This window comes from Nestor notabilis, unplaced genomic scaffold (genome assembly GCF_000696875.1).
Source record: "Nestor notabilis isolate BGI_N333 unplaced genomic scaffold, ASM69687v1 scaffold23064, whole genome shotgun sequence".
In the NCBI taxonomy this organism is placed as follows: Eukaryota; Metazoa; Chordata; class Aves; order Psittaciformes; family Psittacidae; genus Nestor; species Nestor notabilis.
Genome location: NW_009926336.1, coordinates 1 through 15,053, shown reverse-complemented (window position 1 = coordinate 15,053; position 15,053 = coordinate 1). Strand labels below are relative to the sequence as shown.

Below are 15,053 nucleotides of genomic sequence, written 5' to 3'. Positions count from 1 at the left end.
AAGTAACATCAGCAACAACCATTTATACAAGCTTTGATACCGCTTTCTGCCTTTCAGCTATGAAGGGAAAATCTGTTCTACATTCTTAGTTCTTGCTTAATGTAATGTTCATCTGTGCTCCCCATTGCCATTCTTTTTTCCCAGGTCCATACGCTGTATCTAAAAATACTAGTCTTACATTCCAAGTAAAAAAAAAGGGGGCGGGGGGGAGGCTGGTTAGTAACTGCAGTAAAATCAAATCGTGAAGGATTGTTTTTCCCTCTTTTTCTAAATTCTCAGAAATATTGTAATGTTTTCTGTCAGTGTGTAACAACAATTATTGATATAATTGGCACAACATTTTCATTGAATGTAAACAGGAATTAGTTTGTCTTCCCAACAGAAAAATGGCATTGCTACTTGAGATCTTAACTGTGCTCTTACATAGGTTATTTCTTTATTTTTCTCTTTTCTCTACCTTTTCTATAGTTACATCTCAGACTGCATGTTAGGGGCTTTATCATCACTGTAACTTATTTTTCACAGTACTTAGAGACAGACTTCTCAAAACCAAGATGAATATGCTCCTCTTGTGCCTCTGACTTTGTAGATGAAATTAAGGCATTTGAACTTCCTTGGTCTATTTGTTGTCTGGAATTGAAATGGTCACATCCAATTAAGACATAGTCACTTTCTTTAAACACTTCCCAATATATTTCAGAGCCACTTCAATGTGTCTGTCGGTTCTCTTGAACAATCAGAAGCAAATAACCTCAGTTTTGCAGAAAAAAAATAATATATTGGCTTCAGAAGTTCTTTTTCAGGAATGTACTGTAAAATAGTATTAATTATAAAGTCCTAGTTTTATCTAACCAGGAAATTGGAATTTCATGGGATTTGTATAGAAATTAGTTAAAGTATTATGAAGAACCATTCTACAAAACCACTGTTCCCATTGCTTGGTTGATGCCGGTGTAAGCTTTACAGATTTTTCATGTCAAATACATTGGTTTACTTTTTCAGGTGATGTTCACAGAAGATGATGTTAAATTTTACCTGGCAGAATTAGCACTTGCTTTAGACCATCTACATAGTCTTGGAATAATATACCGGGACCTAAAACCAGAAAAGTAAGACTGCTCTGCAGCAACTGCAGTGTATTAACTTGATTTCTGTTGCACTTCTACCTATGCGCTTCTCTTTGCAGCTCTTAAAATTCAGTAATTTATTATGTAAACTGAACAGAGAGAGGGAGGTGGGGGAAGCTAGTGGACTATTTTAATTAAAAAGGTTGAATTTTGTCCTTTCGCATCCAAACCATTCTGTGATTTCATTTCTACTGGAACATGAGCATTTAGTTTGAGTGATATGCCAAATACATCCATGCTACTTTAAGTAATGAGTATACTGAAATATTCCTACCTTGCATTTTCCAGGTGGTTTAAAGTATGCAATGGGGAAGAGGTGATCTTGGGTTTTTCGTTTTGTCATTATTGTAGAATTTCTGGACTAGAAATAAACTTAGAACAAATGCATGATACAAAGTTAGAGTTGAATGTTTTTTGTTCTCTTTGGCGTTTGAAAGCCTAACAACAAACATTGTTGGTTCTACTTTTTCCCAACACTGAGTTTTGGAATGGACTACAGTAATAGCAGAATGGAGTTTAAATTTTAAAATAAAATATGAAAATAGTAAGGCACAGGCTTTTAGTATATTGATGATCACATAATTACACTGAAAACTTAAAATAAGCTTGAAGCTACAGTTCTGGTATGGTGTTGTGTCTCAGTATATTAGTCATCTATGCTTCATTTAAATGACGGAATTCTGTCTCCTTTTTATGTCTTTCCTCCGGTAATTTTTTTTTTAATATAGTTTTAGAAGATTTAAAGCAGAAAATGTCAGTGCTATCATCTGGAACATTTCAGCCTTTCAGATATAAATGTATGCTGTAGCGTTACCCTCTGCCTGGAGGGGAATTTAAGTGACAATGTAATGTGTGCATATCTGTTGTGCTTAATCACATAGTTGAATATACTCTGCCTCATTGCCAGGAAATCTGTAACTCTGAAGTCCTGATGTCTTTGGTGATCATTATTCCCTGTTACAGCTATACGGAGAACCTGAAAAGTCTGTGAGATAACTGTCTCATGTAAAAGATTTGTGGAAAAGAGCAAATATGAGTAACAAGTGTCACAGAACCTGTGATACTTGGTTGTTCTGTGGAACTTCCATTAGGATAGCTTGTTCTTTTGTGCATCTCATGGGAAAAAGACACAAATTTTAAAATGTTTAGCCCTGACTAAAAAGAAGGGAAATATTCATACTCAAATCAGAAAGCTGGGGACTTTTGGCATGAGTTGGCACTTACAAATGAACACAGAATGGTGTTCAAGCTTTGGGAGTGTTCTGTTAAGTAATTCTGAAGTGAGGAAAAATAAGCTTACCAAGTGGAAAAAGATCATTAAATTGCAAAGCAAGAGAACTTTAGTTACTTCGCTAACATTTACTTCCAGAAGGAAAAGAATGAAATAGTAGTCGTCAGAAAACTAAATAGCTACAGCCTGAAATATAGGGGCTTTTGTGTTTGTTTCTGGGCTGGGGTTTTTTGGTTTTGTGTTAATTTGGTTGGGTTTTTGTGGGGTTTTGGTTGGTCGGTTGATTTGTTTTAATTATTTGGTTTTAAGCCTTGGATGTATTTGGTTTAAAAAAACCTATCAAAGGTTGAAGTTTCTTACAAGTTATGAATGAGACAGTAACTTTCACTGTAAGCTGTATCTGTACTGTGGGGCAGTTTCCTACCATGGCAACTGCAAGGAGGAAAAGGGAAGGGCAGAGGAAATGGGCAAGCAGTGTGTGCCTGGGTCATGTCTCATTCTCAGGATGAAACACAGCTCCGCGCAGGAGAAGCTGGAGGAAGTAAGTCTGCTGTGTAGGTGGTGTTATAGAGTCCAGTTCTTGAATACTTTGCATGCTTTGAATTGCAGTTATATTCAGTGGTGGTGAAGGGTAGTTGGCATCTTGGAGAAGCGTGGCCTTTTTTGTGATTGAAATAAACAGGCGGAAGCACGAGACCTGCTCTGAGTATAGGGCTTGTGGGTCCTATCCTTTGGTGCAGCATGAGAATATTTATTACTTGTTGTTATTTGGAGTGGTCAGCACCCTTTGAAATGATAGTATGCTGTTCTGTTTATTCCTAAATGTTGTCAGTACATTGTCTCAAACAACATTCAGAAGATATTCTTACTAGTTTATTTTATTCTTTTTATTGTTTTTTAGCATCCTGCTTGATGAGGAAGGACATATCAAATTGACAGGTGAATAAAGGGAAATTGCAACACCTGGGTCTTTTCTGTTCAGCATAAAATATTTTTTTTGGGGGTGGGGTGGTGTTTTTTTGTTTGTTTGTTTGCTTTTTCCCAGTAAACCAGTATGGTAAAATAAGTGATTTTAACTGATCAGTAGGATTCTGTGGAGCAAATACTGTAATTACTTTGAAATAAATGACATATGTAAATATTTAAGTGGCTGCTCTATAATTATATCGGATGTTACGAACCTGTGATAATTTGGGGAGGGAAGGAGAATTCTCTAAGTCTGTTATGTGTATTTGGATGTATATACAAATGATACAAGCATTGCATTTTACATTATGGTAAAAGTATTAATGATGAGTGATTTAAAAAAAAAATTACATTTAGAACTATTTTTATTTTTCCTTCCAGATTTCGGTTTAAGTAAGGAGTCAATTGATCATGAAAAAAAAGCCTACTCTTTCTGTGGAACAGTGGAATATATGGCACCAGAAGTCGTTAATAGACGAGGCCATACACAGAGTGCAGACTGGTGGTCTTTTGGTGTTTTAATGGTAGGTTTCTGGTAAATGCAAATGATAGCAAAACTGTGCTTTGCAAGGTTTGGTGAAACAAATCAAACATTGAACTCTAAGGTGAGCTTTTAATGAATTCTAACTACGGAGGATGTCTAAATTATATGAAATTAATAACAATACCACAGAGTTTGGATCCAGAACATGGGCTAGGTCTCATATCAACACCAACAATATGCCATATTTTTGTTATCGTTGAATTGAAATACTATGCATCTATTGTAGCTTGAATGTTAGAGACTAAAGTACACAGCAAAAATACTATCTCTTCCAAGGCAGGGAAGAAATTTAGATCCCAATTTTAAATCTGAATTTATTCTCAAGTGGAAAAAAAAATGAGTGGTAACTTTCTAATTAGTCTCCAGTGTAATTGCAACTCAGGGAAATGACTGCTGTTGCTTTCCCACATCAAAATAATCTAAATAGCTCTGAGCTGATACAGGGATATAATTGCTCAGTTGCTTACAGTGTTTCTGCAAGGAGTTAACTCCTATGAAGTTGCAGGGTAGGGGGAAATAATGTGTCAATCAAATATGGCTTTGGAAAAGAAAAATAGATCATGTTTGATACTTTAGGAACGCTGAATGACTTTTAATATTTATAATCTTCGTGTGCCTTTTTGACATAAAGATTAAATAATTGTATTTGTAAAGGAAATGTTTGTTTCTTACTGCTTCTGCTATATATGACTGTAACAGTACAACTAACACATGCACTTTGTCATAAGGACTCTTGTGTCTGAAAATAAGTCATCCTGTCACCTTTCAATCATCTAGAATGCTGTTGTGATCTGAAAACTGACTATGTAAAAGTAGCACCTTGTAACTAAACTCACTTGAGACAAACACACACACATACACCCTCACAAGTGCACATTTTACCAGTAAGAACACAATTAAAAGATCACAATTAAAAAATAACTAGTGTAGTTGCAGAAAATTTGTTGTCGATAACACAAACATAGTAAACTTCAGTTTTCTTTTATAAAGCTGTAAAATATAACTTTGTGCTTATGAAGTGTGTATGTTAAAACTGAAAATTGCTGAAGGATGTTAGATGTGACTGGTGTAGCTTTCACAGTCTTAAGTGTCCAGCATTTTAAACACTTTGGCTTCTACTTTGAATACAAAAATACAACCTTAAAAAGCAAACTTTCAGATTAGTATACTGAATACAACACAGTATTCTCTGAAACATTTTGGTTGCTTGCATTTCTTGTTTGCATGGTAATTTTTATAGACAATCTTTATGTATCCACTCTTAAATCGTTCTTAATTAGAATCTGTGTTGATTGAGAATTCAAGTGGTTGTTGGTGTGGTATGAGTACACGGTATCTAGATTGGACAGAAGTTATAGCACAGAAACAGAAATTAGCAAGGTATCTCAAAAAATCATTTGGCCTCTTTTCTCCTGCTGCTAGACACTAAGTATGCTTACACCATCCTTGAGAATTATATTCCAAATTGTCCTTTAAAACTATGACTGTTTTAGGGGATACCGGCTATCTGAAAACATTGATTTAAAAGTTTTCAGAAGCATTATGTATTTGTTGAGGTACTCTCTGGATGAAATAAAAGACGGTAACTAGGGAAGGCCAATATTGGCTTATTCATAAAGTACTACTGGCCTATTGATGTTGGAATATAGTATTTGGTGGGGGGTAGAAGGGGCCCAGACACACAGAACACATATGCCGAGTTACTAGCATAAGTGGCAAGTAGAAGCTGGGTAAAGAAACTTCTTATTTCAAGCAAGTATAAGTGAAACATACATCTCTATAAATGTAACTTTAGAAAAGCATTTTTATAAGTAAAATTTGTGAGAATCATTCTAAACTAAAACCAAACATAAGATGATTTTTTTTATAGTTTTGGCTTCTGTCTTTTATCTTCCTGACAACTATCATAAGAATTGTTAAAGTTAAAAGCATGTTTTTTTCATGTTGGATTATTAAATTTAAAATATAAAATATAAGTATATATATCCAAAAAAAATTAAAAAGTGTCTGGCAGTAGTGAAGAGTTGGCATCTGTTATTCTCTGAATACTTCATAAGGTAGTAAGAAATTTTAAATTTTATTTTAATAAGGAGTTTTAAAGAATGCTGTTAGTGCAACTTAATGCTCTTACTGTAGATGTAAGAACGCTAAAGTCGCAAGTTGTTCACTCAAGTTATCCATGTATATTTTTAGTGCCTACAAGGCTGAATGTTTGATTGGTACCAGAAAAGAGGGGAATAAAGGATACCTTGTGGTCAGGATGATTTAAGTTTGCATGAGCTGCTCAGATGGTTCCTTTATCATTATTTTAATGGCTTTAAAGGTATGCCATGAAAATTCATTAAACTGAATTGTTTTGTAATTCTTAAACCAAAAATTGGGATTTCTGCCTCAGACTGTTGGCTGCTGTGACTGCTGCCAGACTGCTTTCACTTCCTCATTTAGATCTGAGAATCCTGCAGTACACTGCAGCCCAAAGGAAGAGCTTTTATATTTATCTATTTTTACTCAGTCGCTTTCAGAACAAATCAGTATTTTAACAGTGTCTCTTGCCTACTTCCAGGCACTGTAGAATGTGCATGCATGTACTTTGTAGCTCTTACATGTTCCTTCAGGCTTTATTTCCTCTGTATGCATACAGTAACCACTTTTCATCATGCATGTCTTTGTCAATCAACTAACCTTTTTCCCCTTTCCAGTGAAGGCTATGTACATGCCAATTTTAAAACTTCTGACTTTTTAAAGTATCTCTGCATGAGGAAAAATCATCACTAACTTTTGAAAGGGGAGTCTTTTTCCCCTACCCCCCACTCTTGAAAACTAAAATACAGTTATATAGATCAAGTCTTCCAAGAATTAACATTTTGGGAAGGAACAGAACACAGAACATTGTAGTCTAAATTGTTCAGATAAAAGCATGTAAAGCAAGGTACCAATACAGGAAAAAATTTTGCAGCTTTAAAAGTGGCAAAGGCTGCTTAATGTTCATAGTAATTTAAATTGTACAATGAGAAGGTGTTTTGCACAGGCTTGATTGTTAACATGCATGAATTTTGGAAGGTTAAGATGCTAAGTAGTTTTGACAAAAATTAGATTTTGTCCAGGTAATGTAATTGATGAAAGTTTTACTCTATACAGTTTGAAATGCTCACTGGTACTCTACCTTTCCAAGGGAAAGACAGAAAAGAAACCATGACTATGATTCTCAAGTGAGTACACTCTTATTTATATATCTCATCAGGTATTCCTCCGGGCTGCAATATCTAATTTCTACTCTTCCCTCATTTCCAAAGGTACTGGTAAATCCTCACTCCCTATTCCATACTATTGATTCCCTTTGCTGCCTATCTAATTTGCCTTTCTATTCCTCCCCCATACCAGGTACAAAGAATTTCATAGCAGCTCTTTAATCTTTAATAGCTTCTCCCACCATGTGATCTTTCCCATCTTATTTACATAATGTTTTTTAACTTTCTTATCCTTTTTGATAACCTGTGCATTTTTAACTTGGTTTTTGGTTTAGGATTTTGGTTTGTGGGTGGTTTTTGGGGTTTTTTGATTTTATTTTTTGGGGGGGGGGAGTGATTTTTTTTCTTTCGGTGGTGTGAGGGGTGTTTTTTTGGGGGCGGGGGTTGGTGTGTTTTGGGGGGTTTTTTTGTTTGGTTTTTTTTTGTTTGTTTTTGGTTATTTTTTTGGTTGGTTGGTTGTTTTTTGGGGGGGGGTTGTTTTTGTTTTTGTTTTTTTTTTTAAGAAAGTATTTTCTCTCCTTACCCTTCTTTACCTTACCAGCTCTTCACCCTACTTTTTTGGATTAGTGGTGCTGCCAACAACTTGCTTCCCTGATACTTCCTGTATTTGCTAAAGTGCATCCTCCCTTATGTACTCCTCTATGACTTGCCCAAGCTCCAATTTTCCCCTTTGCTATTTCCAGTATAGATTGTATATTAGCTATATCGTGAAAGTTGTTTTCCTTCATGCAGTCAATGTTCCTGGTTTTGCTAATGAAGGCCTGCTTTTTTCCGTTGCTGATCCCCTACATATTCTTTGAACTAATACAACCTATGACATAATTGTCCCGCTTTTGGGACTGTAGACTAACACTGTGCAAACAGCTGTTTCCTCATCATAGTTTCACTTCTCTTTTTCCACCCATTTTTTACTAATACCATTTCCACACACACACACCTTCCCCCATGAAAGCTCATAAAACTCTTTTAGTTTTCTGCTTCATAGTTTGTCATTGTTCTTAGTCCTGTTAGCACTTGTCTACCTATATATTGAAGCCAGCATTTCTTTTGCATCAACAGCCTGTTTTGAAAAGTAAATGTATGTAATTCTTCCATATTTTTTCTAAGTAATTAGAATGTGAAAACCAGTAGAAAACAAACTCATTCTTTTCCTTGCTTTTGCTTTCATAATGCGTATACGTTATGTTACTCTTTACACTTGTTTTTCTTCCTCATATTTGCAAATGTATTTAGTTTTCTTCTGCTGCCTCAATACCATGCTAATTCAAATCATGTTGTGATTATAGAATGTTTTTAACTAAAAGGATTTACCTGCTCACAGTTAGCATAAACTCCTTATGACCATCTCCTATTTACAAGAAGCTAGTCTGAGATAGTTCAACTACACTCTCATTTCAGGAGCCGTGAATTATTTTTTTTCTGTGCATGTCACACAAGTCATACCTTTCTCTTCTTTCCTCTGCTTGCATGTGACTCCACTTTGTTCCTTAACAGTGTTTCACTGCTGATACAAAAATCTTTTGTTCAGCTCTGTAGAATGTCCACCTTGCATCTCTGCAGTTACTTGACATTCATAGTCATTCATAGCCCAAAGAGTGGTAGTGAATGGAGTTAAATCCACTTGGTGACAGGTCACAAGTGGTGTCTCCAGGGCTCAGTGCTGGGGCCAGGTTTGTTTAATATCTTTATCCATGATCTGGATGGGGGGATTGTGTGCACCCTCAGTAAGTTTGCAGATGACACTACGCTGGATGGGAATGTTGATCTGCTGGAGGATAGGAAGGCTCTGCAGAGGGATCTGGACAGGCTGAATCATTGGGCTGAGGTAAATGATATGAGGTCCAACAAGCCTCAGTTCCGAGTCCTGCACTTGTGTCATAACAACCCCATGCAGCGCTACAGGCTTTGGAACAAGTGGCTGGAAAGGTGCCCAGTAGAAAAGGACCTGGGGTGTTGGTCAGCAGCCGAATGAATATGAGCCAACTTGTGCCCAGGTGGCCAAGAAGGCCAACAGGATCGTGGCTGGTATTAGAACTAGCGTGGCCAGCAGGACTAGGGAAATGATCATCCCCCTGTACTTGGCACTGGTGAGGCTGCACCTCAAATCCTGTGTTCAGTTTTGGGCCCCTCACTGCAAGAAAGACTTTGAGATGTTGGAGCAGGTCCAGAGAAGGAGAACGAAACTGGAGCACAAGTCTTACGGGGAGCAGCTGAGGGAACTGTGCGGGGTTTAGCCTGGAGAAAAGGAGCTCAAGGGAAACCTTATCGCTGTCTTATAGCTACCTGAAAGGTGGTTGTAGTGAGGGGGGTGTTTGGTCTCTTCTCCCAAGTAATAAGCAGTAGGACAAGAGGAAATGGCTTCAAGCCGCACTGAAGGAGGTTTAGATTGGACATTAGGAAACAATTCTTCACTGGAACAAGCTGTCCACGGAAGTGGCCGAGTTGCCATCCGTGGAGGTATTTAAAAGATGTGTAGATGTGACACTTGGGGACATGGTTTAATGGTGGACTTGGTAGTGTTGGGTTAATGGTTGGACTCAATGATCTTAAAGGTCTTCTCCAACCTAAACTATTCTATAATTTCAGATTTTATCTGAGCATGCATCTCTTAATTACCTTTTCAACTTTTCTTTTTTCATCTTCTAGTCTTTATAATTGCTATTAGTTTCAGAGAGTTGCTATGTGGTATGAGTAAATGTGGTATGAGTAAAGAATTTTTACCCCTGTTTTAATGTTCTGTACATTTAAAATTATTATGTATATATAAATCTATTTTGCTGTTGGTAGCACAAACAGCTGAAAAACAGAAGATATTTTAAAGTCTTCTGATAGGTTCACATTTTTGTCTAGCCCTGTAAGAATGGCAATGTTTTCTTTTTATTTTCTGTATTCTAGTAAAAGTGCTATATTTCTCCTTAAATTTTTCATAAAACTGTTTAAAATGGACAGGTGTGCATACAAATTCATATTGTCATAGTGTATCATTTATGATATATTGCTTTTTTTACCTTCCTTTCCTGAAAATCTGCAGAAAATGTATTTGTCTTACAACACATGTTTTTCTGGGCCCCTTATTTCTCACATCATTACCAAGACAAGATTCTGTTTATTCTTGTATGTTTTACCTAAAACTGAGAAACTCGGCAATTTGAAGAAATTGTAGTTTGCAGCAGTAACATTAACTTATTAAAGTGTCTTTTCCTCTTTACTGAAGAGGAATGCCTTCATATAAAATTTTGTCTTCATCCATCAGGAATGTCAGAAAAAAAATGCTGTCACTCATGTAGTTGTCTAAACTAAGAACTGAGGACCTGGCAAATTGCCTTTTCTTCTGACATGTCACACGGCCAGTAAAGGATTTTGTGAAATGTGCTCCTTCATGATAGAAAAGGAGCAATGACAGTCTTAATTGTGATTTGCATAAGGGCCTCCAATTCAGTCCACTGTGGACTGCAGTACATACCAGTCCTTTAGAATTTCTTCTACATATTCTGTTTCTGTTCATTGAGTCATTTCTCTGTAAGATTAATTGCAGCTACGTTTTTTGTTGGCCTGGTTTTAGATTTTTTGAAGCAGTTGACCTCTCATGCTGAACCTCCAGGGCTGTATCCTACTGTTGGGGCTGTTTTGGATTATAATAGGACAAAGATTTCCACCCTCTCCAGCACAGTTCTATCATATTCACGTCTTTTCTCTATCCTTCAGTAACATTGTAAATGGTACCATTGTGTTTCTGCAGACACTGTGTTCCTTGCTGCCTTCTTACAGCTCTGTGATACTTTGCTGTGAGCAGAAATGACATCAAGTGAACATGCAATGAAATCACTGCATATAAAGTGCATGAGTAACAGTTCAGCTGCTAGTGGCACATTGCAATTGGGGAAGCACTGGATGACCTGCTCACTGCCCATTCCTTCATTCTGTTGGTCTTGATCTGCCTGTAGAGTATTATTGAAGAGCTCAAAGAAGGCAAAGTATTTCAGGCTTCTCCCACACACACACCTGGCCCTGGCTTCTTTAATGCTGAAAGGAATAGAAAATTTAGTAAATCCTAGTTTTAAAGTAATGAATAGTAAATCAATGGCAATGTGTATGCACATGCTGAAGTGACACAAAGGGGGGCATCTACAAGTAGCTGGAACACAAGCCAAATCATGTGTTCTGGTTGAAACACTGAGAAAGCTTGTGTCACAAATTCTTACAGAGAAATACAAGCTACAGATAAGTAAGAGATGGAAAGGATGTACCCATGCTTACCATTACCATGTTCGTAAGAAAAAGTGGGAGGATGGAGGCTCAACATTAAATGGAGAAGAGAAAAATATGGTGAGGATTACAAAACAAAATCAAATGACTGAACTACAAAAACTTAAATTTAAAAATTCAAAACTGGCAAGTTTTAAAGTAATATTTAAAGGGGGGAGGAGGGGAGAAAGAAAAGGGAGCAATCTTTTTCTCTCTTTCTCTCTTTTTTTTTTTTTTTTTTTTTTTTTTTTTAACCTGCTAATCTTGCAAGATCTGTTCTACCTACCTGTTCTACATTCTAGCTTAGGTTTCCTGTTGTTTTGCTTAAGTGTTCTTGCTGTATGTCATACTGTTCTAGTGTTCTTACCCCTTCTAAAATGTCTATTTATCTTATTGTCAGAACGGATTTGCTTGTTTGGTGTTACTTGGTAATAACTGGACTTAAAAGTGGATGAAAGTGTATTATTAAAATTTACAAGGTGGTAAACTGTTATCCTATAACTATTCTTCTCCACATTTTTTACCACCTCATCCTCTACTTAAGTTCCTGAGTCATGACTGAAAATATTGTATTACTCAAAAGGGGGTGGGGGGGAGAGAAATTACAGGTTTACATGACTGACAGCACTTTTGCTCTGCTTCTGATGTCTGAAGGCAATTTCTCAATGATGCTTTTTTTGTTTGATATGGATTTGTTGAATGACAAAGGAAAGGGGGAATGTGGAGTTAACTCTTACCTAAAAATGTTTGTATGCTATTAATTATTTTTGTTCTATAGGGCAAAACTTGGAATGCCCCAGTTCTTGAGTCCCGAAGCACAGAGTCTTCTGCGAATGCTCTTCAAAAGAAACCCAGCAAACAGATTAGGTAAAGTGTTTAGCAGAGTATTTTAAGTTTAATTAAAATCTTGGTGAAATCAGTGATCATTAAACTGACTAAATGTACAGTTTATTGTGTAAAATAGGTTTTCAAGTAAGAACATAGTTTGCCTGTTTGCTTTTCTAATGATCAACAAAATACTATCACTTCTGCTAGCCATACATCTAAAATTGATGCAGAAGAAATTACAAATATAATTTTGCTCATCTTTCTTTTGACCAAGAAGAAAATAATTTATGGACGTTTTTCTTCTTTTATAAAAGGAGCGGGTCCAGATGGAGTTGAAGAAATTAAGAGGCATGCATTCTTTTCCAAAATAGATTGGAATGTGAGTATCTAGTTAAAAATCAATTTAGTAAATTTCTTGAAGTGTTTGGTGATGTCTTATAACTGTTTAATTCACTCTGGCTTATGCCTTCTCTTCAGAAATTGTACAGGAGAGAAATTCATCCCCCTTTTAAACCTGCAACTGGCAGACCTGAAGATACATTTTATTTTGACCCTGAGTTTACAGCAAAAACTCCAAAAGGTAAAAAGAGAAGAATTAAACAATTTACATATTCAAAAATCAGAAATATTGTTCCTATTCGGCATATGTCAGGTGTCTTGTTGTTCTAGGTGTCGTGGGCTAAGTCAATGCTCACAGACAAGTATTCCAAAGTTCATAAAAGTTTTTGCCATCTTTGGTGTAAATATAATGGAAAACTGAGTTGTCCTATGGCAAAAATCAAGTACTCAGCAACAAAACATACACCTAAGTTCACTTTTTTTACCTAAGTAATCTCTTTTTTAATTTAAAAAAGAAAAAGGTTATCCATGTCTGTAGCTGTTTAAAGGCTATATTCTGTGCCTTCACTTAACTCTTGATGGTGACTCTACATACTATGTATATGTAGAAGCTGAGTCATTTCAGACTTCAGGTGGCAAATTTGCTGTTCCATGGAATCTGTCTCTGCATAGTTCCACATTGATCTATTCAAAATATGATAGAAATTTTTGTCTGCTCAAATTCAGGGTGTTACCAAAATTTGAGTACTACTACTACTTCATAGATAGAAATATGCTTCTATATGCAAATATTTTCTGCAAAGTAATGTTTTTTGTATAATAAAATATTGTCTGACAGCAATAGCTTTGTAGTCATTAATCATCAGTTGTGTTTCTAGATGCTATCTGTAAAGCAATGCAATAATTATTTATATTTTGGTGCTCAGAAACACTTTCTGCAAATTCCAGTTTCTGTGTACTTTATAGCATAAAGCTGTAGTTTGCTTTTCAGAGTAGACATGATCTCATTTCTACATTTTAAAACTCTGCTTCTAAGTAGGTGTTGTGTTTTTCAGATTCGCCTGGTATCCCACCTAGTGCTAATGCGCATCAGCTGTTCCGGGGATTTAGTTTTGTAGCTATTGCGTCAGATGATGAAAGCCAAGCAATGCAGACAGTTGGAGTGCATTCAATTGTCCAGGTGAGTACATGTGCTTAAAAAAAGGTTAATAAAGCAGTATTGATGTCTCTTGGTGGGGAGATCGTTTCCTTTATCACAGAACAAAGTAACATGACAAAGTCATTATCAGCTTTATACAAGAGAAGTAAAGATCAGATTGTATTATCAAAACAAAACCTCTGAAAATACAGGACCTGTTTAATTACTGAGTAGCTGCAGGTGTGATTAGGACTTTTACTCTCAAATGAAAACATTCTATGATCTATACTCTATTAACTCTTTAGTATCAGGCCACAATTGTAAGGTGAAGCGGAATAACAGGCATCATGGTCTTTCTTCCCACATGCTTGAAAATATCAGTTGATTCCTGTAGTGGAGTAGGGGGCATAGGAATACAATTGTGAATTTTATCTGGCTGTTCTGTACTGCTTTGCCTTTTGGAACCTATGACCCAGAACATACTTTGCCCCTCCCAAGCCACTTAATGTGCTAATCTCTGATATTTTCTGACTAATTGTAGTGTATCATACAACTCAAAGTTAGGGTATGCACACAAGCTTTGACTTCCTAGCAGTATTAGAATGACTCCTATACTGTCTCCTGCATTAATAATTGTGAGATTGTCACTTTCAATAGCCTCATGCAGTCACTATTCTTATATATCCTATTACTGCCAGTACCACTTATTTTTGGATAACAAGCCTTTGATTAGGTAGTTTTGTGTGAGACAAGAAAGGTGGATCTCATGCTAGAAGGCGGAGAGGCATGCCTTGCTTCCTTACAAGGCTGAGGTCATTCTAAAAGCATGCTTTAGGACTGGAGAGTGTACAGTCAGCAAGTCAAAAAACAGATGAACACACAGGAAAGAAAATTTGAAGACCTCTATAAAAACGGTATTTCTGCCTTCCCTTTCTGCTTTTAATAATTCTAATTACCAAGGAAGACTGAGTTGTGAAAAGCAACTGGTCATATAAATGTGTTAAAAACTTAGTGGTGTATAGGTAGGAATAAAAATGCTCTATGACTGGGTTTATTTCTATCTTTCACTGTAAGGATATTTTGAAAATGCCTGAGAAAATTAAAAAACATATTCGGATCATGAATATCTCTTCTATTTTTTAATCCTTTCATTATGTCTAGAGTATTTGTAATATGCTTGTTTGTACACATTACCTGTTCCATGTGTAGTAAACCATTACATTTCAAGGGGGGTTAGATCCTTTTTTATTCTAAAGAACCTGCCTGATTTGGTATCTGCATCAGAAGGACATTTCATAGAATCATAGAATAGTTAAGGTTGGAAAGGACCTTGAGATCATCTAGTTCCAATGCCCTTGCCATGAGCAGGGACAGCACACACTAAACT

General features: G+C 36.2%; 1 protein-coding gene across 1 annotated transcript in view; it reads left to right on the top strand.

The window, feature by feature from the left end:
• The window catches only part of LOC104404938 (ribosomal protein S6 kinase alpha-3-like), a gene marked incomplete at its 3' end in the record, with an annotated part of 34,567 nt that extends 20,859 nt beyond the window's left edge, over window positions 1–13,708 (top strand). The window contains exons 6-13 of the mRNA XM_010013490.1: window positions 1,003–1,109; window positions 3,260–3,297; window positions 3,706–3,848; window positions 7,007–7,077; window positions 12,140–12,228; window positions 12,504–12,568; window positions 12,667–12,769; window positions 13,584–13,708. Of these exons, the coding sequence (XP_010011792.1) occupies window positions 1,003–1,109; window positions 3,260–3,297; window positions 3,706–3,848; window positions 7,007–7,077; window positions 12,140–12,228; window positions 12,504–12,568; window positions 12,667–12,769; window positions 13,584–13,708 (741 nt within the window). The remainder of the gene's footprint in view (window positions 1–1,002; window positions 1,110–3,259; window positions 3,298–3,705; window positions 3,849–7,006; window positions 7,078–12,139; window positions 12,229–12,503; window positions 12,569–12,666; window positions 12,770–13,583) is intronic.
• Window positions 13,709–15,053: the final 1,345 nt, after the last annotated feature.